This window comes from Wickerhamomyces anomalus (genome assembly GCF_001661255.1).
Source record: "Wickerhamomyces anomalus NRRL Y-366-8 unplaced genomic scaffold WICANscaffold_5, whole genome shotgun sequence".
NCBI lineage: Eukaryota > Fungi > Ascomycota > Saccharomycetes > Phaffomycetales > Wickerhamomycetaceae > Hansenula > Hansenula anomala.
Genome location: NW_017567114.1, coordinates 1,351,232 through 1,374,661, shown reverse-complemented (window position 1 = coordinate 1,374,661; position 23,430 = coordinate 1,351,232). Strand labels below are relative to the sequence as shown.

The 23,430-nt window shown below is 34.2% G+C and overlaps 15 protein-coding genes and 3 non-coding genes across 18 annotated transcripts; 12 read left to right on the top strand and 6 right to left on the bottom strand.

Annotated features, from left to right (window-relative positions):
- Positions 1 to 670: 670 nt before the first annotated feature.
- Positions 671 to 1,675, top strand: ATP11 (Atp11p; the record flags this gene model as incomplete). The annotated part of the gene is made up of 2 exons (XM_019183776.1): positions 671 to 834; positions 895 to 1,675. 2 exons carry the CDS (start codon positions 671 to 673, stop codon positions 1,673 to 1,675), a joined length of 945 nt encoding a protein of 314 aa, XP_019037692.1.
- A 229-nt stretch (positions 1,676 to 1,904) lies between these two features.
- On the top strand, positions 1,905 to 2,902 carry PHA2 (prephenate dehydratase PHA2; the record flags this gene model as incomplete). Its single annotated transcript, XM_019182206.1, has 3 exons — positions 1,905 to 1,964; positions 2,024 to 2,081; positions 2,130 to 2,902. 3 exons carry the CDS (start codon positions 1,905 to 1,907, stop codon positions 2,900 to 2,902), a joined length of 891 nt encoding a protein of 296 aa, XP_019037691.1.
- A 263-nt stretch (positions 2,903 to 3,165) lies between these two features.
- HRT1 (SCF ubiquitin ligase complex subunit HRT1) lies at positions 3,166 to 3,605 on the bottom strand (the record flags this gene model as incomplete). The annotated part of the gene is made up of 2 exons (XM_019185902.1): positions 3,166 to 3,500; positions 3,575 to 3,605. 2 exons carry the CDS (start codon positions 3,603 to 3,605, stop codon positions 3,166 to 3,168), a joined length of 366 nt encoding a protein of 121 aa, XP_019037690.1.
- Positions 3,606 to 4,031: 426 nt separating this feature from the next.
- MED7 (mediator complex subunit MED7) lies at positions 4,032 to 4,661 on the bottom strand (the record flags this gene model as incomplete). Its single annotated transcript, XM_019180578.1, has 2 exons — positions 4,032 to 4,397; positions 4,461 to 4,661. Coding segments are annotated over 2 exons (567 nt in total), but the record flags the coding sequence as incomplete, so codon positions are not given.
- Positions 4,662 to 5,159: 498 nt separating this feature from the next.
- WICANDRAFT_t108 lies at positions 5,160 to 5,233 on the bottom strand. The gene has a single exon. It is a non-coding gene; the product is annotated as a tRNA-Val (tRNA).
- A 169-nt stretch (positions 5,234 to 5,402) lies between these two features.
- RSA3 (Rsa3p) lies at positions 5,403 to 5,954 on the top strand (the record flags this gene model as incomplete). Its single annotated transcript, XM_019183775.1, has 1 exon — positions 5,403 to 5,954. The coding sequence occupies one exon, from the start codon at positions 5,403 to 5,405 to the stop codon at positions 5,952 to 5,954; it is 552 nt and encodes a 183-aa protein (XP_019037688.1).
- Positions 5,955 to 6,305: 351 nt separating this feature from the next.
- Positions 6,306 to 7,232, bottom strand: CCC1 (Ccc1p; the record flags this gene model as incomplete). Its single annotated transcript, XM_019185901.1, has 1 exon — positions 6,306 to 7,232. The coding sequence occupies one exon, from the start codon at positions 7,230 to 7,232 to the stop codon at positions 6,306 to 6,308; it is 927 nt and encodes a 308-aa protein (XP_019037687.1).
- A 506-nt stretch (positions 7,233 to 7,738) lies between these two features.
- Positions 7,739 to 8,323, top strand: WICANDRAFT_96426 (uncharacterized protein). The gene has a single exon (XM_019186515.1). The coding sequence runs from the start codon at positions 7,982 to 7,984 to the stop codon at positions 8,153 to 8,155; it is 174 nt and encodes a 57-aa protein (XP_019037686.1). The 5' UTR covers positions 7,739 to 7,981; the 3' UTR covers positions 8,156 to 8,323.
- Positions 8,324 to 8,518: 195 nt separating this feature from the next.
- WICANDRAFT_57395 (Mpv17/PMP22 family protein) lies at positions 8,519 to 9,305 on the top strand (the record flags this gene model as incomplete). The annotated part of the gene is made up of 2 exons (XM_019182801.1): positions 8,519 to 9,097; positions 9,159 to 9,305. Exons 1-2 carry the CDS (start codon positions 8,630 to 8,632, stop codon positions 9,303 to 9,305), a joined length of 615 nt encoding a protein of 204 aa, XP_019037685.1. The 5' UTR covers positions 8,519 to 8,629.
- Positions 9,306 to 9,616: 311 nt separating this feature from the next.
- Positions 9,617 to 9,690, top strand: WICANDRAFT_t110. The gene has a single exon. It is a non-coding gene; the product is annotated as a tRNA-Ile (tRNA).
- A 466-nt stretch (positions 9,691 to 10,156) lies between these two features.
- On the bottom strand, positions 10,157 to 13,342 carry TTI1 (Tti1p; the record flags this gene model as incomplete). The annotated part of the gene is made up of 2 exons (XM_019185094.1): positions 10,157 to 13,252; positions 13,307 to 13,342. The coding sequence occupies 2 exons, from the start codon at positions 13,340 to 13,342 to the stop codon at positions 10,157 to 10,159; spliced, it is 3,132 nt and encodes a 1,043-aa protein (XP_019037684.1).
- A 653-nt stretch (positions 13,343 to 13,995) lies between these two features.
- WICANDRAFT_64611 (40S ribosomal protein uS8) lies at positions 13,996 to 14,724 on the top strand (the record flags this gene model as incomplete). Its single annotated transcript, XM_019183774.1, has 2 exons — positions 13,996 to 14,128; positions 14,465 to 14,724. The coding sequence occupies 2 exons, from the start codon at positions 13,996 to 13,998 to the stop codon at positions 14,722 to 14,724; spliced, it is 393 nt and encodes a 130-aa protein (XP_019037683.1).
- Positions 14,725 to 15,185: 461 nt separating this feature from the next.
- SKP2 (putative SCF ubiquitin ligase complex subunit SKP2) lies at positions 15,186 to 16,589 on the top strand (the record flags this gene model as incomplete). Its single annotated transcript, XM_019183773.1, has 1 exon — positions 15,186 to 16,589. One exon carries the CDS (start codon positions 15,186 to 15,188, stop codon positions 16,587 to 16,589), a length of 1,404 nt encoding a protein of 467 aa, XP_019037682.1.
- Positions 16,590 to 17,133: 544 nt separating this feature from the next.
- On the bottom strand, positions 17,134 to 18,597 carry GAS4 (1,3-beta-glucanosyltransferase; the record flags this gene model as incomplete). The annotated part of the gene is made up of 2 exons (XM_019182800.1): positions 18,303 to 18,597; positions 17,134 to 18,234 (listed from the first exon to the last, which is right to left on the bottom strand). Exons 1-2 carry the CDS (start codon positions 18,546 to 18,548, stop codon positions 17,134 to 17,136), a joined length of 1,347 nt encoding a protein of 448 aa, XP_019037681.1. The 5' UTR covers positions 18,549 to 18,597.
- Positions 18,598 to 18,887: 290 nt separating this feature from the next.
- WICANDRAFT_70391 (uncharacterized protein) lies at positions 18,888 to 19,977 on the top strand. Its single transcript, XM_019184203.1, has 2 exons — positions 18,888 to 19,686; positions 19,851 to 19,977. The coding sequence occupies exon 1, from the start codon at positions 18,924 to 18,926 to the stop codon at positions 19,623 to 19,625; it is 702 nt and encodes a 233-aa protein (XP_019037680.1). The 5' UTR covers positions 18,888 to 18,923; the 3' UTR covers positions 19,626 to 19,686; positions 19,851 to 19,977.
- Positions 19,978 to 20,088: 111 nt separating this feature from the next.
- Positions 20,089 to 20,162, top strand: WICANDRAFT_t111. The gene has a single exon. It is a non-coding gene; the product is annotated as a tRNA-Val (tRNA).
- A 468-nt stretch (positions 20,163 to 20,630) lies between these two features.
- Positions 20,631 to 20,990, top strand: ZIM17 (Zim17p; the record flags this gene model as incomplete). Its single annotated transcript, XM_019180917.1, has 2 exons — positions 20,631 to 20,789; positions 20,853 to 20,990. Coding segments are annotated over 2 exons (297 nt in total), but the record flags the coding sequence as incomplete, so codon positions are not given.
- A 529-nt stretch (positions 20,991 to 21,519) lies between these two features.
- RFA2 (Rfa2p) lies at positions 21,520 to 22,302 on the top strand (the record flags this gene model as incomplete). Its single annotated transcript, XM_019182118.1, has 1 exon — positions 21,520 to 22,302. The coding sequence occupies one exon, from the start codon at positions 21,520 to 21,522 to the stop codon at positions 22,300 to 22,302; it is 783 nt and encodes a 260-aa protein (XP_019037678.1).
- Positions 22,303 to 23,430: the final 1,128 nt, after the last annotated feature.

The following is a 23,430-nucleotide window of genomic DNA, read 5'->3' as shown; positions in this document are numbered from 1 at the left end:
TCAATGTAGATGAAGCTTGAAGGGTTTCGTATCCGGTCTTTGGCCTTATGATAGGATATGACAGAACAATAGACGTAAGGGTTTTAGGAAAGCTGATTTGATTTCGTTTCAACTCGATATGATTTTCAAGAGAAAAAAAATGTAAATAAAAATGAAAATTATGTAATCCAGGTCCCAAATTTAGCGTGTTTTCGCGTTACATTAAATTAAAGGCGGATTCTGGATCAGGAATTGGAACTTAGAATTCATATAACCAAAGCAAAATGAAAAGGTATTTTCTGCTTGGAAGGCAGTTGAGTTTCCAGTATTGTTCTTCTTATAGTGGTGCTATACGGGCAAGCATATTTGATAGACACGTCTGATCCAGGTTGATCATCAAGCTAGAGCCTTCGTAAACTAAAGAGAGAACTAACAAATTCGTGGAACCAGCTATTAAAGCACTCAGCCTTTGCAACAAATGATCAATATTTTTATTCAACATTTTAATTGCCGTTTTATTAAAGTTTAGACTCTAAATATAGCTTACCCTCGTATTATGACCTTATCATCACGTGAAAACGCCCGGATTTGAAAGACTTTTCGCGAATTTTTTGATTCTTGGATGGTGAAAAAGGCCAATTGCAAAACCTACAACCTAATTTCCAAATGTTCTAAATCCCAATATTCTAATATGAAACTACCTAGAACCTTTTCAATCAATTCCATCAAGTCCTTTGGGAGATTTCAGCAAGTCAGAAACGCATCAGTTTCCAACGTCAGATTTATCCAAAAATCTTCAAAAGTTCAAGATCCACTCGAGAAGTATCGTGAAAAATTAGAAAAGAAAGCTAAAGAGTAAGTTCTGTCGCTTATATTATATTGAGTTTTCATTTTTGCTAATTGATTGAATTTAAGAGTTGGTGCTAGTAATGTGGATGAATTGAAAGAAAAGCTAAAAGATAAAATTGAAGATACTAAAAAAGAGTTCAACAAGATTGATCCGTTAAAAGAGTTGGAAGAATATGAAAGAAAACAAGCTTTAGAGGCTCAACAAAAAAAACTACATGAAGATAAACTAAGAGGCCCTAGAAAGGAGGGTACACCAGAAAAACCATACAAAACATTGAACTCATTCGTTGATGTTTCTAAAATATCAGAACTACCACCAAGAGAATTGGAATATATCTGGAAAGCAAGATTTCAAAGTAAAGAAAATTCATTGATCTCAATAGTTCCTAATAACGTTTTTGATAAGCTTTACAAAAATGCAAGAGAGAATCCAACATTCGTTTTACCTCTTCCAAGAGAAACAGAAGGTGGTGAAAACGATGCATTTGAACTACACTATGTTCAATGGCAATTTGTTGGTCCAAACACAGTCCATTGTATGTTTACCACATTATTAGAATTCAAGACACATAAAGAATTTGCTAGACCACATACCTCTTTGATGTTTCATACTGAATTGAAAGAAGACAAAGGGTTAGTATTGATGAATGGTACTGTTGAGAAAGATTCGGCTGTTAAATTACCAGAAGCCCAACTTTTATTATTAAATGTTCAGAGATTCTATGGTGCTTTAGCTGATAGTGAGGCTTCAAAGCGTCGTACCAAACTTTTGAGAGATTTCACATCTGGTTCTTCGGATTTTTCAGTCGAGGCACTTGTCGCTGAAGCTCAATCCTTGGAAAACTAGGATCCAATCGACCTTTAGCACATATCACATGTTTATATTCCCCATTTCATAGCAAATGAAGCACATAGTTAGATTTTGGTGTATTTTTGGGATTGTAGCTAAAGATTCGATGAATCCGCCGATACAGGCAAGAAAAATATAAACGTCGAAAATTTCGAGATTTTGTATGGGACCTTACATAAAGTTATCAGAAGAAATTGCTTCATTCAGCTCAAAGCTTCAATTGACAATGTCTTCAAGTGATATAAAAGTGGCGTACTTAGGGCCAGAAGGTACCTACACTCATCAGGTAAGCATCAACGGTTGTTTATTGGCTGAGAAAATGTTTTGTACTAACGGTGTTTGAAGGCAGCTTTACAACAATTTGGTGAAAAAACTACATTATTACCTCAAAAGACAATAAATGGTGAGTAAAATTCAGGAATTGACCGGACAAGACTAATAAATTGTAAAGATTGTTTCCAAAAAGTTAACGATGATGAGGTTGATTATAGTGTTGTTCCCTTTGAAAATTCAACAAACGGACAAGTCATGTATACATATGATCTATTAAGAGACTGGCTGATACCTGCTAAAAAAGACTCAAATTCGACATTCAAAGTTGTTGCAGAGCAATTTGTTTCAATTCATCACTGTGTTTTAACCCATGCTAAAGACATTTCGCAAGTTGATAAAATTTTGACACATCCTCAAGCTTGGGGTCAAGTGACAGATTGGCTAATAAGTGAAGGTAAACATTTGGAAAGAATAGATAGTAGCTCGACTTCGAGAGCTGCAGAAATTGCTTCTAATGAAGGTGTCCAAAGTGCTGCAATTGCAAGTGAATATGCCTCAAAAGTTCATAATATTCCAATCTTATACAAAAATATTGAAAACAACAAAGAAAACACTACAAGGTTCTTGATACTGAGTAAAAAAGACACAAAAATCATAGATACAAAATACATTACTCTTTTGGCATTCACTGTGGAGCATGATGATGCTGGTGCGTTAGTTAAAGCCTTGGATATTTTATCAAAACATGATATAAATATGACCAGTATTACATCAAGACCATCTCTAAACAAATTGTGGCAATATGTTTTCTTCATTGAATTTTGGGGAGATAGTTATGAAGATGAAAACGTTAAAGCAGCTGTTAAAGAATTCAATGAAAGAAGCCTAAGTAGTGTTGTGATAGGAACTTTCCCTAGGAACAAAAGATATTACGGAGAACAAAAAGTTTGAAAATACTCTTCAAATAAAACATGAAACATTTTTATCATCAACAATATAGTGTAATCTAGTTCACGAAGATTTTGAAACCCACCTTAATATATAAAATAAAAATAACGCACAAACCAAATAAATCATTAACAAGCCGTCAAGACAACCTTCAAATAAGAGATCAATAAAACACACCCCAGCACCTGGAATCCGGCTCTTCTCCAAAAGAATCATCACCATTCAGTAAAAGAGTGAAAAACGCGAGGTACCCATAAACCCCTTTCTTATTTACCATATTTTTGAAATTGCCATTCTCTATTATCTAGTGGACAAACATTACGAGTTTTTAGCCATCTTGAAATACAATGCATATGGAAGGCATGGTTACAAGCACCCCAAGCAGCGATACATTCGTTACTAGTGGCACTCATTGAGTTTGGTTGACATTCAATACAAGGTTCCATTAAATGATTTCTGCAAATGGCACAAGTCTCAACAACGATATCCCACGACCAGAACGCAACAGCTGTCCATTTTCTAACTTCAAACTTCTTCTTTTGTGTTTTGGTAACTTTCTTTGTGGTTTCTGGTGCCACTACTTCTTGTTCTGGGGTTTCACCTTCACCAGCAGCTATAAGGTGTTAGTAATCTTACACAATTCAACAGATTGGATCTCCAACAAAAAGTACATACGTGGTACATCAACATCCATCAAATCTGACATCTTTTTTGAGCTTCAACGGTATCAGTAGCACTTCAAATCTTTTGTGGTTGTTGGTTGTCACGATGAAGCTTGATGTTGATGGCCAAAAAAGTACAAACCTGTCTGGTTTTTTTTTTCGTGGCTTTCAAAATCGGATCTTTGAAGATTTTGTGCGAATGGTTAATTTACACCAAAAGATAAAATTCAATACAAAGCACCAAAATTTGCAAAGAAAAAGACATTAAATAATCTAAATTTATTATATTCCTGAATCATTGGGCACTGTTAAGTTAAAATGGAGGGTATAATATTCAATATTCATATCTCTTGCTTTATTGCACCAACATCAGTCTGAACACTTTCTTCTTCACTTTTATTTTCCTCTTTTGACACATTTTCAAGACCCTCTTTCTCTTCAGGTTTTTTATTGTCAATATACAACTCAACCAAATTTTTGATTTTGGACTCAACCTCATTACAAACACGCTCTATCTCTTTGATTTCATCTTTTTTAGTTTCAACTTGTTTCTCCAATAGTAAAATTAATGATTCTCTAGATTGATGGGGTCTATACTCATTCAACAAATGATGGATATTGATCAATATGGTCCTTATATGCTCAATCTTAACGACAAATTGATCAGGAGAAACACTCATCACACCCACAATTTCCAAAAAATTCAACAATAGGGATTTTAACAACTTTTTCAACTCTTCGATTTTAAATTTAGAGTCTTCCCCATTGGGTATATCAGATTCTTTGTATAATTGGGCAATTCCCATATCTTCCAATCTTGGTATTTTGTCATTAAACTAATTCAAAATCACATATTAGTATCATATAAATCTAATTGACAAAATGAATTGACTACTTACGTGCCAAATATTACCAAAAGATCTATAAGTCTCTCCGGATGGTGGCTTTGGGGGTATAAGGTATTGTAAATTTTTTTCTTCATCTGGTAATTGTTCTTCAGTTATGGATGGGGTTTTTGATTTTAATTCATTGAATTTGTGGAGACTTTCATCGGTGAAAAACTTATAGTATGGGGGTGGGGGTGGATATAAAGAAGATATAAGGCTTTCTTCTGTCATATTATTAAAGTTAATTGATTTAGAATGCTATAGCTTTATGTTCAAGTTATGTTTAATCATGTTGATGTTTTCATAATACAGTTTTGACAAAAAATAAATTCCGAGAATACGTCACGTGGCTTTCCGGAATTCAGAAATTTATTGTAGTACAAATTCATATGATTTAATATAGCATGAGCTAGATAACTAGGTAGGTAATAATCAGAATAATTTCTAGTGTTTAAAAAAGTAATTTTTAGAGCCGAATTCCAAAATATTTTTTTCATCTGTATGGTCTTTATGAAATTTTCAAGTAAACTAAAAGTTTCGGAGGTTGGTTTTATTCTGTAGAAAAGCATAAAAAATCGAAAACACCAAACTTTACGCCCAAATTAGCTTTATTATAACAAGAAAAAAAATTAGAACTGAATGATATAAAAAAAAATTAAAAAAAGCATAAATTGAGCTTGCTGGGTCTAAAAAATTGGCAAAAAAAACAATTGATTTCGCCCAGGATCGAACTGGGGACGTTCTGCGTGTTAAGCAGATGCCATAACCAACTAGACCACGAAACCACTTGGACGAGTTCGTTTTGCTTTTGAGGAAACCCAATATGCAAAATGATACGGACACACACTGGTTCGCGCACACTTTTACTCAAAAAAAATTATTTCACTAGCTTCTTTATAGCTTATAGGGTTAGTTTGTAATTATTCCATTGATAAACAAATAGTATATCGCAATATGAGCAAGATAATACCGAAGAATGATAAAGAGACCAAGCCAAAAGCCAATAGACGTAGAAGAAAGAAGAGAAGAACAGAAGATTTTTCAGATTCTTCAGATTCCTCATCCTCATCATCAGAAAGTGAAAATGAATTAGATGATCAACCAGACAAAATTGATGATAATAAAGAAAGTATAGATGCTGATGGTGATATGGCAGTTTTGTCAGATACTGAGATAAATATTGAAGAAGAAGAGTTGAACAAAGATCCAAGTTTTGGTAACATTAAAAATAAATTGAAAACAGTTGAATTAACAAGTACTGCATTAAATAAAGGAAATAACAAGAATATAAATTTGAATCAAGTTGAAAATATAATAAATCAAGGGAATAAACAGTTAGAAAATGAATATTTAAGTTTAATGTTTGAAAATTATGGTGATGATATTGATCAAATTAGAAAAGCTCCAGATTTTAACGAAAGAAGTTTAACAATTTTGGCAAATGTTTTGAAAAATGGGAATAATATATTTGATGAGGAGACTTTAAAAGCTGTTGTTGGGAATTAAACCTACAAATCATTGCCTTGTTATCGAAATGTTATATATATGTATGAAATAACTAATGTACATTATTGGGATTACTGATCTTGGGTGTAGCTTGACAGCTTGAATAAACATGGATGGAATATTCTCTTAATAATTAAAATCAAAAACTCTTGTATAAATGCAAACGAACAAAAGGATTTTCAACTCTGTAAAACCAAGTAGAAAACAAAACAAAACACAAAGAGTTGTGGGAAAAAAAATGCAAAAACAAAACCTTTATAAAAGGTATAATGACGATGGTTTGATTGATAATGATACAAATAGTATTAAATTGAAGGATAATAGATGCAGAAAGTTGGTATGATTATATTATTATCCAATAACTCTAACCAAGAACCAAGCAGAACCTGCAGCTATACCACCAACAAGCATCATTTGAACAGCTTCATTACATTTCTTCAAAGTGGAACAAGTATCACCCAATGAAATTTGAGCTTTTATGTAACCAAACCAGAATAATGTAAAAGCCATCGTTATTATTGAAATTATCAAACCTTGATTGACATGAGAGACAAAGAAATATGGAATCAATGGAACGAATCCACCAATGAAATATGCAGAACCAATAGTTATAGCACTTGTGAATTGTCTATTTTCAGCTGGTTCTTCTAAACCTTTACCAAATCTAATCAAAAAATCAACCATAGTTTCTGGTTTTTTCTTTAAATCTTTAATAAAAGAAACAATAGTTTCTTCACTAAACTCTGGATTTATATCTAATAAAATATCTTCAATTTCATGATTAACTTCAGTTATATTTGAATAGAATTTAGATTTCTCAGATTTGACTTCAGATTTATAATAATCAGATTCAGATTTAGCAGCCAAATAACCACCAAGACCCATTGAGATTGCACCAGAGATCAATTCAGCAAATCCACCAGTAATGACTAATTTGGAGTCACCTAAAGAACTCAAACCTGCAGTTAAAGCAAATGGAACGGTTAACCCATCAGATAACCCAATAACAGCATCAGACATAACTCTTGGATCTATCTTACCCAAAATACCTGGAGCTGTGTTATGTGTGTCATTACCTTCATTATCATGGTTTTTAGAGTTGATACTAGAGCCATGACTTTGTACGGAGTGTTCTTCTTCATTCAAACCATCGCCTCTATCAGGTATCGAACTGTAGGATGGAGCGTTTGGATTCAATGATCTTTTTTGAGAAGAGTTAGAGGAGTCTGAAGAGGAAAAGGCATTAACTATCCCGTTTTTGATTGAAACTAATGACATTATTGTGAATATGTTGTGGATGTTCTAGATATGTTGTAATGTGTTGTTGTTGTTATGTATTTGATGAATATTCTGTCTGCAATTGAGTCAAAAAAAACACCCCTGAAATTTATAGAGCAATCAAGGAAATTTTATCTTTTCTTGATGATAGGAACCTTTATTAGTGATTGAAAAACCTTTTGAACAGAAAAAACTGGACAAATAGTACTCTTGTTTTGGTGATATTCAACTGTTTTCTTTGGAAGGGAAAGTAAAAATTGATTCAGATGAACCAAAATTCTTTTTTCTTATAAATTTTGAAGCGGCCTAGCTTAGCAGCAAAGCTGACATAATCCAGAGGGATGGTAGGCCCAGCACAGGGCATGGTCATCAGAATTTGGCGGCCTCTGATTGGCTGCTGGGCCACAGACACTAAAACACAGAGCACAGCTGCCTACGTTTGGGCTGATCAATTGGAGTTAGGTAAGGGGAGTGGAATAGGCAGAGTGAGATTGGTGATGGTGATGGAATGATTGGAGCTATAGTGAAATGATGGAAGAGATCAAAGGGTTACTGATATGTTATCCTTAACTAGTATACGGACTAGAACTTGGTTGAATAGTCTTTTATGACGTTTCAGAGTATAATTATAACTTGGTACGTTTTCAATCAAGTTTAATACGGGAAGGAGTGATGTTCGACACGTTATACACGAGCTTGATCTAGTTCCAATAAGCTCAGCAAATTCACTACAGAATATTTATGAAAACATGCTCAGAGCCTCAGAGTATAGTGGACGATATTATGGGCATCTTGGTTTGACCAAGCTGGATACTGATAATGTTAAATATATCATGAGTTCATGGAGCAGCTTGAAGGTTAATTCATGGATTTGGTATCTTGTCAAAAAGAAAGATCGACAGTTGAATACTCGTCAAACTTGAACTATCACTTATTACTTGATCAACTCCAACCTAGATGAGGTGAGCTGAATAATTTATATTGACTCATGAGCTGAAGGGGCTTATACATCATTGACAGTAACGTCCTAATAATAGATCTCGACCATTGGTCTTGATCTATAACTTAGAAGCTTTATCCTCTGAGTGGAATTGAAATTCATGAAATTTCTTCAATCCACATTAATCCTGTACTTGCAAAGATCACTTCCACAACTTTCAAAAATGTGCTGAATTGAGGACATATCAACTTTTTTTCCTTCTTCATGTACAGCATGTAGCCTAAGATAAAATTGACACGTCTTGGAAGTGCAGATACCAGATTTTAAACTCGACGAAAAAACCCAAAAAAATGTCAAGATCAAAATCAAAACTCATCAATTGATAAATCTTGGAACCGACTTTAATCCATATTCATATTCTTTTAATCCATCATCATTACATATATATGAGTGGTTGATGCCTGAAAAATCTCCAAAGATAAAATCAACACCTCTTGATTTGGAAAAAAATGAACTCACAATTCAACCTTCTCCATTGAAACCTAGATCCAAAACATTATTATCATTCATCACAATTTTTGAATTCATATCTTTGCTGATAGTTATAAAGCATAGAGAAGTCATTGATAATGTTCATCAATTATTAAATTCCATACTGTTGGGGATTATAACTGCAACGCTGGGACAATCAATCATTCAATTATTTAGACAGGTTCATTATGACAGAATAGGTAAATTCTTCATATGGGGTGCTATAAATGGAGTTTTAAGTTCATTATGGATTGATTGTTTGGTTTATAAGCTTCCAGACGTTTTATCAAGGGTACTGGTGGACCAACTGGTTGGTTCTCCGTTGTTTCAACTGTTGTTTATCGTTCTAAACTGTTTATGGGAGAACACAGATATATCAATAGCTATGAAAACAGTGAGTATTTATGAGAAATTTATCAAGTTTAAATTTGAGGATCTAACATTTTACAACTTAGGTGTATATAACAACTTTGAAAGTTTCATATCTATTTTGGCCAATATGTTCAGTCGTTTCATTTCAATTCTTGCCCCAGCATTTAATTTTCCCATTCAATTGTTTGATCAGCTTGATATGGAATGTGGTTTTAAGTTTACTCACATAAAAGAGAGGACACAGCAATATAGAAAAATATTCAAATATTCGTTTATATATTGGTTTGTAGATGCTCGGATATTCTGAACATTGTCATCAGAAAGAGTTATCATCTGCATTAAATGCACAGCCAAATCCCAAACTTCGATACCAGCCATTTCCTATACCCTAGAGACTCTACGAATAATGTGATTAGCTTTACAAATAAACCGAATCATCATTAAGAAGAGGAAAATGCAGTTGATATACTGTGCAAAATCCGGGTAATAATCGCGATTTTATATTGGGTAAAGACCCGGAAAATTAATTTTTGAAAAATTCGGTCCCTTGGCCCAGTTGGTTAAGGCGTGGTGCTAATAACGCCAAGATCAGCAGTTCGATCCTGCTAGGGACCATATAATTTTTTTGCCAGTTTTGTCATTTTTTAGCTTTTAAGAAGCGATAACACCTTATTTTTTTTAATTTTTGACAAGTTCAAAGCCCACAGCAACCCATGATCCTGAAAACCAGTCGATTTTACTGTAAAGTTTGAGATTTTAGGCTAAATTTGATTGAAATCGGAGGTCTGTGTATTTTGTAAGCTGCCTTAGCGGACTTAAAAATTTCCAGAAAATCACTAATTTATCACCGACGTTTAACTTGAATTAACATGTCGTAGAAATCTAATTTGAATGTGATCGGCTTGCCTCCATTACCAGCATCTGTACTTAACCTCCAGATCTGATTTCTGGTGCTTCGCAATCGGATAGTTATTAAGCGTGCTGTAATACAGTTGAAGTTTCCAGTGATGTCGCGCTGAAGTTTCACTTGGATTAATCTAAGTTGACGACAACAACAATGAATTTTTTCGTCAATCATCAATTATACTATACTTGCAAATTTATAGACTTTCTCATGTGCTCCGATAAATGACTCTGGACAGCTCAATGATTTGTTAATATCAAATTTCTCCAGCTTCATGCTCCATGCAATATCTGAATTGATACCAAATCTCTCAATATCTTGAACAACGCCAATACAATTACTGACAATATCCTCAGCAACAACATCTGAAATAAATCTCCCCAAACAATCCAATCCAGTAACTAACATATCAACCAACTCTTCATAAGCCTTTGAGTTCAGCCCAGGTAAAACAACTTTGCTATTACTTGAAACACTTGTTTTAGCTGAAACCAATAATTTGTTGCTTTTTAATACTTCCCAAAAATCAACAAATCTTGATGAAAGAAACCCACCACTATATTCCAGAACCTGTGACACAACCTTGGCTGCTGGGATGACAATCTTTGGATCACTGTCGTTGGCCTTCTTTGAGACAATTGGCCATAAAGAGGCAACTATTGGATGTAAATGCTTGGTGGATGTTGCTAAAATTGGTAAAACCTTTTTATAGGTACTTAGGATTTGAATATGTAGCTTGGCAGATGGATGTGTTAGAAGACGCTCACCATAGTACATTATTTGCTGCAGTAATTTGTAAATATTTTCTGGGACTGGTGATGTCCATTTTTCTTCTTTTTCTGATAATTCTGGAGCACTTGGTTCTTGTTCATCCTCATCATCACTATCTGGCGCATTGATTTCACCTTCAACATCTTCTTCGAGTTCTTTTCCTTTTGGTTCCACCAAAACATCTCTTTGAGTTTTGTCCAGCAAGTTTTTCAACTGTTCAACATTTTGCAAACCCCATGGTGCAAATGTTGAGGTGCTATCAAAAAACTCAAGTTTATCCACCCCGTAATCATGCAAATATTTTTTCCTTGTTTCATCAGCAATGATCTCAAATAAAACAAAGAACCCAATACATAAATCCTCATAACCATGGTAGTAATCTAGCAAACTGAAAATGATTTCGATCACATCTTTGAAACTTTCAATGATTTTGAAACCAGCTATTTTGGTACAGACAGCCAAGATTGCAGTTGCCCTTGTGGTCATCGCATTACTCAGTCTTATTGAGACTGCATCAACTAAATAATCTGAGTTATCCAATACAACTTCATACAAAGAGCCATGATAAAGAGTATCTGCAATGATCATACATGTGTTTAAAGCATGTCTTCTCACATTTTCTGATAATGAAGCCATAGAGTCAACAACAGGGTAAAGATAATCTATCAACTCATATCTAAAATCTTCTCTCATGTGATATGCAACGACACCTATAACATCAACTGCAATTGAATTGATCAACTCAACTTCTTGGTTGATATGATTTTCCGAGGTTTCGTCAAGCATACCCTTTGAGAATTCCATAACTGCATTTGTAATCTCTGGAATTTCCTGTTTTTCAATCTCTTCATCAAAATCTAAAAATTCATCAACAATTTTATTTTCTCTTGAATTTCCAAAGTGACCATTCAAAAGGTTTTTCGATACCCATAAAATAACAGCTTTTTCATAGTTTGAAGTGTCACTTCCATTTGCTAACAATTCTTCAATCAAATCAGAAGGATCATTTTGACCTCCAATCATAGTAAATAGAGTAGCCAACTTGGTTTCCACTGTTTCAGAAAATACTTTACTAAATACCAAAAGCTGTTTAAAATCTGGTCTTGAGTCATTCGTTTCATTTGTAATCAACATCAAATTCGATATATCATTTGAATCACTGATGACTTTGGATTTGGAAAGCGATTTCTTCAATAGATCTGATAGCTCCATGACTGTGAAATTGATAAGTTTGGATGCAAGAACTTGATCATGACTATGCCTTATAGTAAAGTCAATAGCTCCTATTGTAGACAAAATCTTTTCTTCATTTGGGGATTGAAGAACAGATGAAAATTTATCTATACTAGTGCTCAATTCATTTGAGACAACTTTATCAAACAATTTTTGGTTTTTATAAGAATCAGAAGCAATCAGCTTTTTTGAATCAATCTCTATTCTGGAATCATTTGATAAAAGTGAGAGGATGTTCACAACAACAGGAATTGAGCTACTCAAAGAATATAAGCATTCTTGAATAATTTGAGTGCAAAACAAAAGAAGAGCTCTTTTTACTTCAATTCTAGCATTTGGTCCAACATTTTTAATATTTTGTAGAGCCAATTTAACTTGACTTGAAGTTGCTTTTAACCACTTGTTTGTTCTATGAACTTTTTTGAAATCAGCTTCCTCAATAGTTATTATATCCATTTCTGAGCTATCCATGATATCTTCAATAGATTCAAGTTCTTTGACTTTTGTTTTCAAGTCAACATCATTATAAACAAGAACCAAAAGCTTTCCAAGTAATTCTATTGCTTCAACTAAAACAGTATAATGTGTTTTAAGTCCAGGAGCAGCAATGACTTTTGCCAAAGATGAAACGTTTCCAGGTAAAATATAAGACAATATTTCACCGTCCGCTACCAAATCAAAATATAATGTGCATAATGTCCTTATAGCTTGTAATTGAAGCTCAATTGATTTTCCATGTTCACAAAAATGTAACAAAACAGTAACTGCATGACCAAGAGCTGGTAGCGTTTCAACATTGCTGAAAAAATCATATATCTTAGCACCTTTTTGTTTAGATAAAGAGTTGAAAAAAACCTGTAAAGTTTCGGAACCAGCTAATTTTAGTTCATCTGATTTCACATCAATTTCACTCTTGTCATCAGCGTTAGGGCTACCACCAGTTAAGAATGTAATTAAGGGAAACAATTGCTTAGCAAGAACATATGGGATTGATCCAGCAGGAGACCAGCAATGCCTTATAAGGATGGTTAAAACTTTGAGTAACAATTCAATTTGAGGATCACTAAGGTTAGGTTGTTTCAATAAATAAGATAAAGGAACGAATATGAAATCAGCCAATGCTGTGGATAGTGTAGCACCAGGCTTGACTGAATCTCTCAAGTGGGTGTAAACATCTTTCAAAGCTTCAGTTACTTGTATGGAAGATTGATCAAAAGTGCCTGGTGGAACTAAAGTGAATTGAGATAACTTCACACAATAGGGCCGTATCTATCATCCTGTTAGTATAAGCTACTTTGGAGCATGTCATAATATACCACTCACCTCAGAGAATACCCTTTTATCTTCATCTGTAGCCATTAATTAGTTGATCAGTGAGCTTTCGTTAAAACAAGATTTGTCTACACTATAAGCGCTTCAATTGTTCGAAGCGATTTGAGTTCATCGACTGGACGGGAGCCATAACCATTTCCTAAAACGGTAATATCCCAGAACAGATGAAATATTTTGTGCGTACGGATAATTACGCGGTGACTGTGCTTCCTGTGTAAACTTCAGTACCGAAAAGTCGATGAAAAACCAAAAAACAACCTTGAAAAATTTTTCACATTTCTAACATATACCTTTCTCGTCCAATAACACAAATCAAACAAGTATGTGAATAGGTTGAAGTTATCAAGTTTTTTATTGAGCTGTATGATCATGTCCTCTTCCAATAACTGTTTTCTTTAGGAACAAGCATCATAAATGGTAAATCTGAAGTGGGAATCAAATCACTTGAATCAATTAGTAAAATTGTATTGTTCTGTGGAACATTTTGTTTACGTTGTTTCAAGTCTTGACACCCCCCTTCAGCAGAACTAGAACCTCTAGTTTCTGTGCTCATGACTCCCCATTTCATTATGGAGGACACTCATGTAGCTCTTTATTTTACATGAATCAACTTTTTTTTTTCCAATATTGTGAAGAGAAAAAATGTGTTTACTAACTGTTTATCATTAGATTTTTTCGAAATGACTAGAACTTCCGTCTTAGCTGATGCTTTAAATGCTATTAACAATGCTGAAAAAACTGGTAAACGTCAAGTTTTAATCAGACCATCTTCAAAAGTTATTATCAAATTCTTGCAAGTTATCCAAAAACATGGTATGTGAAGCTACTTTTTCAACTTTTTTTTGCCTTTCCATTCAAAATTCTACTGGGAATTGTTTAGTCCTTTTCATATGTATAGTCTTGATCCCGGGCTGATAACTGGATGGTTTGATCGGTGTTCAGTCCCTTTCTGTCTTTTAAGTGTCCGGGAAAGCAACGAAAGGATGAGTTGACGCTATGCTATTGAATGATGGATACCATAATTGGTGTATAATTATTCAATGGTTGTCTTTTTCTCCTTTACATTGATGATTCCCTACTTTAGAATTTTTTTATGGAATGGTATTTGTCCACCTAGTTATCAAGAATTACTAACTCTGTTTTCAATAGGTTACATTGGTGAATTTGAATACATTGATGACCACAGATCAGGTAAAATTGTTGTTCAATTAAACGGTCGTTTGAACAAAGTTGGTGTTATCTCACCAAGATTCAATGTTAGAATTGCTGATATTGAAAAATGGACTGATAACTTATTACCAGCTAGACAATTTGGTTATGTTATTTTGACCACTTCTGCTGGTATTATGGACCATGAAGAAGCTAGAAGAAAACATGTTTCTGGTAAAATCTTGGGTTTTGTTTATTAGATTAACAGATGTATTTATGTAAAATTTATGGTTGTTTTAACACTTGGGATTGCGTTTTGAATAAAAGTACTTTAATTATTTTGGGAATTGTGTTAGGATTGTAGTAATTTTGCTTTGTTCCATTCTCTTATGTTAATTTGTATTCTTTGATGTTGAAATATTGAATCTCACTAGCCACGTTTGTGTGCGGCTCACGCCTCAGCACTAGCCTCGTCGTGGCGAGTGCGAGTTTCTTTTTTTTTGTAGAGGGAGATTTCATTTTGAACAGAAGCAACGCTTTCGACTTGATAAATCAATTGAAGTATTCAACCAGTTTAATAGCTTTAACTATACTAGACCTTAATTTCCCCAATTAAATGGAAAGCTGCTGATTTCAAAGAGTTTTTTGAGATTTGGTTGCTGTACAAGATTCAAACAAGCCACAGTTGGTGATAGAGGAAATTTTAATTATTTACATGGAGATGATTCAACGACTACAACAGTTCACCAAGAAGAGAAGGCTGCTTTTTGCTGAGAAGAAGCAACAGCATATAGACCACGCTCCCATTGAATACTCACCAAACACGTTGCTGGGGCTACCTTTGGAACTGCTGTACAAGATTGTCCAGAATCTGGACCCAAAAGACTGGTTAATCTTGTGCTTAAGCTGTCGATATCTTCATGATTTCATTGACACTTTTTTCCTATATCATGATGTTAAACTATCACACAAGGATGCTTTGATAAGGTTTAGAAAGACAATTTCAAAGAATAAAAAGACAAATAAATTATCCTTGTATGTTAAATCCATTGAATTTTGTCGTCCTGAAAAGGATTCAGCAGAAATTGAAACAACTTCAATTGCAGGCTTTGAGTACTCAACAGGTGGTAAAGATTCCTCAAGTTATATCAGTATAATGTTGGAAATAATATCTTTGTTACCCAATTTAAATCATATCAATTTAAGTCAAATTTCACCAGGGTTCCAATTCCCAGAATGGGCAAGCTCTTTGAAAACTTATGCTCATGAACATAATTATTACCCATCAATTAGGAAACTGTCATTGTCTTCAGAATCTGGCTGGAATATAGCATTAAGACCTAATTTATTATGGCCGTTTGGGTTGATTGAAGAATTACATTTAACCGATATAATTATTGATTCAAGTTCATTACTGAAACCAAATTTACTAACAGTTTCTAATGAAAATGGTCCATTAATTACTAAACAAGCACTAACTATTGAAAATCCAATAACATGGTCACCTATAAGGTCACTCACTCTATCATCATGCTCAATAGCAAGTAATGGTTCAAGATATTTAAGAGGATATTTTAAACAAGTTGAATCTTTGAAACTAATCAATTTAAGGTCACATTATGATTTGCTATTGAGTCATTGCTTCACCTCTTTGAAAGATTTGACAATAGATCTTAATTCAAAAGGGTTCAGTTTATATTCATCAACTGAAGCTAATGCTATTAATGTTGACAACTTCAATAGCAATTTTGCTTATTATAATTCAATGTTTGTTCCTAAGTTTTATATCAATTATTTACAATTTGTTGATGTTATTGAAAAACTTCCATTTGTGAGTAAAATTGCATTAATTAATGTATCATTTACAAATTTAAAACCCATTGATCCAGAAGATATTGCAAATGATGAAAACCATTTGGTCAACAATAATTTGTTCAAGTTTTTAACTTTCTTATCAAAATTCCAAAATGTTGAATTTGTCATGCTTAAAAATTATAAACTTCATCAATCAAGAGATAAGGAAGCTTGGGAATGTTTGTTAGCACCTTGCTTTACATCAACAAATTCAGTTAAAGTTAAGGACAGAGATGGCTCAGTTTTATTTTCAAGAAACATTAGATGCTGATACTTGAAGCAATTAGGATTAACGAGCTAGACATAGAATAAATGCTTATACATTCATCTTCCTACATATAAAAGTCCTACACATGAGGAGCTACACATGAGGAGCCTACATCGATGGTTGACCAGGTTGGCCACGTCTCCAACTAATGGAGCTACAGATTACAAAAGAAGTGTCGTGAACGTTGTCGCCATCCTAATCTATATACCTTCCCAATCCAATTTCATGTAGGATGAGCACCTTCAAATCTCAGAACAAGTACATATAAACAGTAATTAATGCAAAAATAACAACACTCGAGAACATACTGGATTGATCAATCATTTCACGTCCTGGTTGAAATTTGTTAATATCAAAATTCTGGTTCCTCCTCATCACAATCTTGATACATTGTTAATTCTCAAGCTCAAAATTTAAAACTGACGATCCTTTTCCTCTTTCATGATTGGTAACAACAACTAAGTGTAGCAGACAAAACACAAGTAGTAGTCAGGATAATAATCAGATCTAAAATGTAATAACAAAAAAGATAATAAAACAAAGGTAGTTACTCACCGTCACTTTCCAACGCTTGTAAACGAAGTGCTTCATATTCAGTAATACCATCAATCAAAGTGGTCACTTTAACATATTTATCTCCACTGAAAGGTGTACCATCAACATTGGTAATGTTATAAGAAGTGTAAAAATCATCTTCTTGTAAAACAACATATTTCCCTTTCTTACTATCAACACCTTCTTTGATCAAGTCTTCTGCAATGCCCTCATCCACGGTCTTTGAAATATCCAAGTTATCATACTCTTCATCACATTCTGGGATAGCTTGAGCACCTAGTTTTTGCTTTTTACCGTCTCTATTATATAACTCAGCAACTTGTCTACCATTAGGTACATCAGTTGTAGCATATTGGTTTTTCAAAGATTCGAAATCTTGTAACAATTCAACATTCCCATATTGATTAATCTCCACCAAGCCGTAATTATTTGGTTCTTGAGAGAACTCATAAACCAATCCACCACTAAACACACCAATCATATCATTAGAATAAATGGTACCAATCTCTTCAAATAACCTTGGAGTCACTTCATTACATCCGAATTCTGAAAAAAACACAGGACGAACATAATCTTCGTAATCTGCAACGAGAACATCATACCCACTTGTATAAAATGTTTGCTCACCACACCACTGATAGGTGTTCACTCCATAAAAGTCAACAGCATCTTGGATTGAACGTTCATTTGAACACTCTAGATACTTGGATAATGAAATTCTATAACTCAAATCATCAGCAGCTGAATAACCAACTGGAACGAATCTTGGTGAATGTTGTGCAATATAAGTTTTCATGTCTGAGATTAATTTCTTGACAAACACAGGTGAAGCTCTTGCTGATTTCTTATCATTTATGATCTCATTACCGGCAAAAAAACCAAGGGTGTTATTATATGAAGAGAATTGTTCAATAACTTTGAAAACATGCTCCAAATAATCCTCATTATAGGTTGTCCAAGGTTCATATCTATTTAAATGTTGGTTTTCCAAAGGGGAATTAACATCCAAAACAAGGTAAATACCAGCTGATGCGAGCAATGTCATACAGTGATCATGGTTGAGATCTGGATTGATGGAATAAACTCTGATGGTCTGTAGCACAATAGTGTTAGTCAATACTCTTTTGATTCAACTAGGCAAAAAAAAAGGTATCTATTTACATTAACACCCAACTCTTGAAACAAAATTATATCACGAGCACAAGCATTTGGATCTGACAATGGGTCTTGTTGCTCATTCACCGCAGATGATCCTCCAGGCTGGTAATCAACACCTTTCACAAAAAATGGCTCCCTTGTAACTGTGTCTATAAAGTAACGACCATGGATGGCAATAGGATGTACAAAACCATAACACAACTTGAGTACAACACTAATCACCAATAAGCTTGAAATGTAACCTCTCATAATACCAATGTTTGAATCCTGAAGAACACTCTTGGGTTAGACATTATGGAAAAGATCTGACAAATAACTAATTCTTTGAGTTACAAATTTACTTGATCTTTGTGTTCAAAAATATCAAATTGACACAAAAACAAAAACAAAAACAAAAACAAAAACAACAAACAAGTTTTCGCGAAAGGTGTGGATCCGGAGATAAACGGCGATAACAAAAGTGGCTTCAAAGAATTACACGAATTTTTAAATCTTTGAGAATTTGAGATTTTGTTTTCTAGTCATTAATGTATTACAAAAGCCATTGAAATGTCAGCCGATCTATTTTCACTTAAGGGGAAGGTTGTTGTGATCACGGGTGCTACTCGAGGAATTGGCGAAGGAATGGTTCTGGGGCTTGCTGAGGCAGGTGCTCATCTTATCATCGTCCATAGGGGTTCAACAGATCCCTCCGAAGCTGTCGAGAAACTCCAAGCATTGGGAGCCCAAGTTGGTACAGTGGTTGCTGAATTATCATCCAACGAAGAATTTGACACAATTCTACCCCAAGCGTTGAAGATTTCACCTACAGGGTCCGTGGATGTTTTGGTTAACAACGCGGGCATGTCTTATTACAGAAAGGGTGCTGAGGATACTGAAGATATTGCATGGGATACGGTCTTACAAGTCAACATCACTTCTGTTTTTAGACTTTCCAGGGCTTTTGGTAAATATTGGATAAGTGAAGGGAAGAAAGGTAAAATCATCAATACTGCCTCACTTTACTCATTCATTGGAGGCCAAAACGTCATTCCTTACACTGCATCTAAAGGAGCACTACACAGTCTTACTCAAGGCTTATCCAATGAATGGTCTAAAAGGGGAATCAATGTGAATTCAATTGTACCAGGGTATATTATAACTGATATGACTAGTGATCTTGTAAAGGACAAAGAAAAGTACGCTGACCTGTTGAAAAGAATTCCTGCTGGAAGGTGGGGCAACCCTGCTGATTTCAAAGGCCCTATAGTGTTTTTAGCAAGTGCAGCAAGTGACTATGTTACTGGTGACTCTATCTTTGTTGATGGTGGATTTATAGCTAACTGAAATGTTCATGAGACTGCCAGATTATTCCAGCCCATGGCCTACCTGAATGAATTGATATATGAAGTCGCTCGCTGTAACATTCGAGTTCAGAATTTAATTCAACTTCATGATGTAGTCATTAAGCCCTATCTATGATAACTTGTAACCATACACTCATAAATCTGTACCAATAAAGGTATGCTATATTTAATGTTGGTCAAGGGTATCATCTTACGACAATGAGCATTTTCTCAGCTCGATACTGTAAAAAAGCCCAAAACAGTAATATGCATTTTAAAGCAAAATATTCCACCTCATAGGAGCTACGTTAATTAACATACAAGTAGAAATAATAGTCTCAAATTCTTTTAAAACCCAAAACTTTCCTTATACACATACAAAAAATTCCGCGACCAAAATCATTACCCTACCGAAGCGGCTTTAATATTTTGGTATTTCAGCGCCTTCGAAAACGCATCCAAGTGGTTTCGTGGTCTAGTTGGTTATGGCATCTGCTTAACACGCAGAACGTCCCCAGTTCGATCCTGGGCGAAATCAGTGGTTTTTTTTGCTATTTTTTTATCCCCAAATCACCTTCAGAGGTCTAACTTTACTTTCCAACCTATTTTCCCGTTCAAACTCACTTTTATGTGTTGTTTTATGTTCAAATTCTTCATTTTTCTTTTTTTGTAGTGGCCACTACTTTTTTTTGCCATAAAAAAAAACGAATGTAGGTCCGAAAGTTCACTTCAAGACTTTTCAATAAAATTGGAATTATAAAGTGCACTTCTACTAGTCTGAAGAAGTTGAATCATTCATCAGTTTTCTTATATCGTTACCGAAGGTAAACTCAAAATGTTCACGAAGTTAGCAGCTCAGAGATCATTAGCTCAACTTGCTAGAAGATCATTCACACCAAGATCTCTTCCAATAGTCAGAATCATTTCTCCAATTGCACAACGTTTTAATACACCAGCTAGTATAAGATTTAATTCAACTGCAGGAAATGATAACAAAACTGCTCAGCTTAAGGTTGATAAGCCAGAGATGATGATTGCATTTACTTGTAAAAAATGTGATACCAGATCTAGTCATGTCATGTCCAAACAGGCTTACACTTCAGGTACTGTCTTGATTACTTGTCCAGGATGTAAAAATAGACATTTGATAGCTGACCATTTAAAAGTGAGTAATCTTTGAACAGGCTAACAAATTGGGCTTTTACTAACATGTTCTTTCCTTTTATAGATTTTTTCAGATGATAGAATCACAATCCAAGATATATTAAATGCCAAAGGTGAATCAGTCTCTTCAAATACAGATGATCTTGTTTTCGATGATATTCCGGAAAAATTGAAGGGTTTAATTGGTCACCATGCAAAAGATGCTCCAAAGAAAGAATCGGGCACACAGGAGACACACTATTTACCAGAAGACAAAAAGTAATGCTCAACAGATATGGCCCAACTAATGATTTCCTAATGCTTTGTAAATAGATAGATTTTGATAGAATTTAATATCGATTGTGAATTTGATGAATATCCATGGTAACTTGAGAAGAGAATATTCAATATTAGCTATAATTTTCATTTTTAAATATAGCAAAAAACCGTCATTATCATTATCTTACAAGCCATAACTGAACATAACACTCTTAATCTCGAAAACCAGTTTCCAACTCCCTGAAAAATTCATTGAAGCTGTGATTAGTTTCAAATTTGTTGACCTTTTGAAATTTTTTTGGTAAACCCAAAACAATACGCGAAAAAAAAACCAAAACACGGTTGCCACCAAATTCAAATGTTTTCGTTTTCGAGTACAACGCGTACAACTCAAGCTACAAAGCATCAAGAATAACTATCAAAAAATGGCTAGTAAGTGGGATGAATTGATTTAAAGGGGATAGAATACTGATATGAATAATATAGCATATCAACCATACGGTGGATACAATCAAGATTATAATGGTGGTGATTACAACAATACATCTGGAGGATTTGATTCGAATGGAGGAGGATCTCAAGGTACAAGAACTCAGACTAAAAACAGCTTAACCCCAGTTACTATAAAGCAAATCAACGATAGTAAACCAATTATCCAAGACGGAGAATTTATTGTTCATAATTTAGAATTGAATCTGGTGTCATTTATTGGTGTTATTCGTAAAGTTACAGACAATGCTTCCAATTTACAAGTACAACTTGAGGACGGTACAGGTTCTATTGAATTGCGTAAATGGGTTGATGAAAACGCACATGATGAATCAAATGCTTTCCTTCAAGATGGTAAATATGTATATGTGACAGGATCAGTTAAAGAATTTGGAGGTAAAAAAAACATTCAACATACAACATTCCGTGAAATCACTGATTTCAATGAAGTTCTATATCATCATTTAAGTGCAATTGATTGCCATTTGAAGGCACAAGGTGTTAAATCAGAAACCAAACCTAATGAGTCAAGTAATGGATTATTTGTTAGTGGACCTGCTGAATCTGAAGGTGGTTTATCTGTTGCTGACAAAATTTATGAATTCATTAATGAAAACACTCCATCCATGCCAGAAGGTGTTCCTGTTCAATTGATTGCGCAAAATTTAAACTTGTTAGTGGATGATGTTGTTCTTCATTGTGGTAAATTAACAGAAGATGCAAAGATCTACGCTGGTTACGATGAAAATGGGTTCTTGGCTGTGTAATATTTAAAATGAAGTGATATGCTTTGATTATCATTGGATGTATTGACTCTATTATATCATGTTGTTTGATTGACCTGCCTCATCTTGAACAGACGTAAAGTTATTTATTGGAAATACTGATAACAAATGTTCCTATTTTACACCTACCCTCGCCTTAACAGCGTCCATATGTCTCGGAATAGTCTCTCCATAGATGTTTCCAACTTTCGTAAAACTTTGCCTTAGTGATAACCTTCAACATCGTAATATAAGCTCAAAAGTTGTATGAGCCGAATCTGTGAGGCTTTGCTTATCAGAATATTCCATAATTCATGGTGTCCAAGCACCCAAGGCTATAATCATACTAACTGTTCCAATTTCATTAGCCCAGCAGATTAGCTTAGCTCAGTATACCCAGTTTATTCTCTGATTTGTGTATAATTTGTTAGCTCGCGTTATCGCGGCCGAAGTTAACTATGAGGGAAAAAAAAAACCTAGTACCACCCCGCGAAATTCTCATTTTCAAGCCGATTTATTCAACACGTCACTTTGACGTTAATTTAAATAATATTATAATATTATAAAAATACTTCATTCTTTGTATTAAAAGTGAATTCTCAATAAGATCTGCAATGCAGTTTTAAAGCTGCGTTATGAGAAAATTACTAGTAAGCTTAATTTGTAGGAAACATAGACTTTTTTTTTTTTTTTTAGTTGATGTATTTGATGAACTTGGATGAGGAATGCAATTACGCACGAACCGCTTGGATTGTAGGCTTCTCGCTATGTTGGAATTCAGGCTTCCTTATAATATCCTTCTCAGCCAACTGAGAAACCTATTCTCCACCACGGAACAGTGTGGGACTCGCCTCTTGTTGAGGAATACCCACTAAAACTCACCCTAAAATCAGAGCTCAGGTTTGAACCCATGATGATGGTAAATAATGATAAAATGCTAACCGCCTGACCAAATGATTATAATTTTATTTAATAATTAATATTTAATTATCAAATTATAACAGTTATATAATTTTGGAATATAGTTTGATATGATCTACAACAAATATATCGCCCATGTTGAAACAGCAAAAGCAGCTTTAGTTGATAGAGTTGTTGACATTGAAGGTGAAGCATTAAGTTTAGAGGGTT